A 3025-nucleotide genomic window follows, 5' to 3' on the forward strand; every position below is an offset into this window, starting at 1 on the left:
AAAAAAGGAACTCCAGGTTTAGTGAGACCCATCTCAAGAGAGTAAGGCAATGACCAATAGGAAGACACATTATATTCTAGCTTCTTCATGAATGCACAGATGTGTGCAACCATACAACAGATACATACATCACACAATACTCTTATTTACTGCATATCTACATACTCCAAAAACATTTACTGCATATCTATATACTCCAAAACAAGGACTGGAGAGATGGCTCAACCAAAAGGGCAAAAGAGTTCACTTCCCATCATCACTCAACTGTTTCTCCAGCTAAAAATAAACAACAGCAACAAAAACAAAGTCCCAGGGAGACAGAGCACCTGGGTCAGGCAGTGGTCTTTTCTTTTGTTGTAGTTCAACTGCTCATGCTCTCACTGCACAGGCCTGCTTGCCCAAGGGCACCTAGTGCCTGCACGATCCTTCCACCCACAACCAGCTCACTACTTGACTTACTGTGTCTGTGAACTGGTAAGCGATGAATTTTCGCATCAAGGAAATTGCTGTGGCTCGTTCCTCCCCAATCTGGAAAGAGAGATGGGTTTTGGAGAGCAGAGAGAGAGGATACAGGAAAATTGGCAGGAGACAGAAGTAAGGAAAGGTGAGTGGAGAAAGGTGAAGTAGGAGAGAGATGGATTCCAAGAAAAAGGCACTAAAGGACATGAGAAAAGGGAACAAAGGGGCAAAAAGTGGGTAAGAGAAAGAGAGAGTGGCAGCTACAGAAAGACCAAGAGACTAGCAGTCCAAGAAGACCCAGAAAGACATGGTCCTTCCTCGCATGCAGCCCAAGATCAGAACACATACCTTACACTTGACAGTCCACAGGTTGGGGTCCCTACAGAGCAGGGATAAGAAAGACAAGGAAGCTTCTTACCCAGACTATCTCCTCAGTAGGTCTGAGCTGCACCACCACCCATCTTCCCTTCTAGCCTGGAACCACATCTCACAAACCCACACACTTGTCTTACTTCCTTCACTTTTATGTATCTTGACCCCACATGGGATTCCCACCCTGAATTCTATCCTCCTACTCTCTTACTTGACTCCTGGGAGCAGCTGCTGTTGGGTGATGTCATCTGAGAGCTCATCAGACCCTCCATACACCCTAGAGAAAGAAGAGCAAGAAGAGCATTGAGAAGAAGAGATGTTCGAGCAGACCCCACCTGCTTTCCATACAGGAGCACCCACCAGGCACTTACGTCTCCCCCACAGATGACTTAGCATATTTCTTCATGTAATACTCGCCCAGTTCTTCTTCTCTCTGGTCCCTGGGGTATAAGGGGAAAGCAAACATGAAGGAAAGTCAGGCTGCCCCACATCTGTCCAAGGAAGCTAGGTGCCACCTAGGTCTCCTTACTTGCTCACCTCCAGAGATTTTGCAGACGACGAGCCCCAGAGCGGTCTTCATCCAGCACAACGTTATCAATATTGGAGGCTGGAAACAGAGTCACGAGGGGAGTCAGGCTGGGAACGAGCTTGGGGAGTTCAGGGGCCACACCTGGCCCTGGGGCAGGATGGCTAAGGATACCCAATCCTTCCCCCATCATCTGTCCTACTCAACCTCTTGCTTCTCATCACATGTGCTCAGGGATAGGTCCGGTTGCTGGGGGGCAACCAGCAGTTCTCCATCTCACAGCCGCCAACTAAGTATACCCTGAGCTCCTCTACCCCACACTCCTATCTATATACACTATATTTAGACCTATGGACACAGAAAGGTATACCTTTCCTAGGTCAGCGACCCAAACCTGCATAACCCTGCACCCCACGTGAATCAGAGCCCCAGAGTCACACAGGATATGGGAGGAGAGCCACAGACCACACTTTCCCAGTTCTTACCTTCAATCTCTTCTACTCGGAGGAAGAGGAGAAGGTGGTGGTAGTGGTGGTGGTGGTGGTGGTGGTGGTGGTGGTAGTGGTGTGCAGGGTAGACAAAGTATGAGCCAAATTAAGCAGCGAAATCAACCAATGGGGTGGGGCAGAGGGAGGGACACAGGAAGGTCGAAAACCAAAAGTAAAGGCCAGGCACCAGGTGGGTGGGGAGAAGCCGAAATGTATGAGGCGCACAAAACGGAAAATAACAGGGGAGGGGGCACTGGCCCAGCAAGTGGGGGGTTCAGGGTCAGAGCCCACCCACCCTACACCCCACAAAAGGGATACCCAGAATCCTTTACCTACAATACCACCCACCCGACAGTCCCTGCCCCCCACTCATGGGCCTAAAAGGAAAGCTGTCTCTCTGGCAAGGACAGAAAGAAGCAAGGTGAAGAGAGTGAAGGAAGGTTAGGGTGGTTGCAGGGCATGGGGTAGGGAGAAGGCTTAAAAGAAAGACAACCTCCCAGGCATGATCCACCCCCAAAGTGGTCTTGCAGGCAGGTCCTACACACACCTTTCTCCAGGATATCTTCAGCTCCATCTTCCCACTGGTCTTCATCTTCATATTCATCATCAACATCTGGATGGAAAAGCCAATGGGATCAGCAGAGAGGAAAGGTGACCTCAGAATGACAGCTCTAAGAGAATGAAACACCTCTAAGAGACAAGACCCAGAAATCCATAGACCTGGACACAGACTCAGAGAGATACAACGCTCTTTACCCAAGGTCATTCCACACACTGGTATAGTGGGGCAGGGGTATGTGTAATGTGGATCTACCTAATCTCTAAAGCCAATCTCCCACAACACACCACATACATCACTTCTAAAAAATTAAGACCAGAGCTGGCATGGAGGCAAACACCTGTACCCCAGCATTCTGAGTCAGACTCCACAAAATAGGATAGCCATCCCAACTACTTGAGAGGCGAGCAAGAAAACTGTAAGTTCAAGGCCAGCCTAAGCAACTTAGCAAGACCTTGTCTCAGAATAAAAAGTAAAAAAGAGAGCTGGGGGAATGGTTCAATGGCATAACAACATTTGCCTAGAATCCACCAGTTAAGCTGGGCAGTGGTGACACATGCCTTTAATCCCAGCACTTGGGAGGCAGAGGCAGGCAGATTTCTGACTTCGAGGCCAGCCTGG

General features: G+C 49.2%; 1 protein-coding gene across 3 annotated transcripts in view; it reads right to left on the minus strand.

Moving 5' to 3' along the window:
- Supt5h (SPT5 homolog, DSIF elongation factor subunit) overlaps nt 1-3025 on the minus strand; it is a 23641-nt gene that overhangs the window by 14756 nt on the left and 5860 nt on the right. For 2 of the 3 annotated variants that reach the window (XM_031385889.1, XM_031385887.1), the window contains exons 4-10: nt 2393-2458; nt 1843-1854; nt 1369-1438; nt 1203-1271; nt 1043-1108; nt 808-838; nt 460-528 (exon numbers count right to left, since the gene is read on the minus strand). In XM_031385889.1, coding sequence (XP_031241749.1) covers nt 460-528; nt 808-838; nt 1043-1108; nt 1203-1271; nt 1369-1438; nt 1843-1854; nt 2393-2458 — 383 coding nt within the window. The remainder of the gene's footprint in view (nt 1-459; nt 529-807; nt 839-1042; nt 1109-1202; nt 1272-1368; nt 1439-1842; nt 1855-2392; nt 2459-3025) is intronic. The other variant, XM_031385888.1, reaches the window with a different exon arrangement.

The sequence above is a fragment of the Mastomys coucha genome, unplaced genomic scaffold (genome assembly GCF_008632895.1).
Source record: "Mastomys coucha isolate ucsf_1 unplaced genomic scaffold, UCSF_Mcou_1 pScaffold21, whole genome shotgun sequence".
In the NCBI taxonomy this organism is placed as follows: Eukaryota; Metazoa; Chordata; class Mammalia; order Rodentia; family Muridae; genus Mastomys; species Mastomys coucha.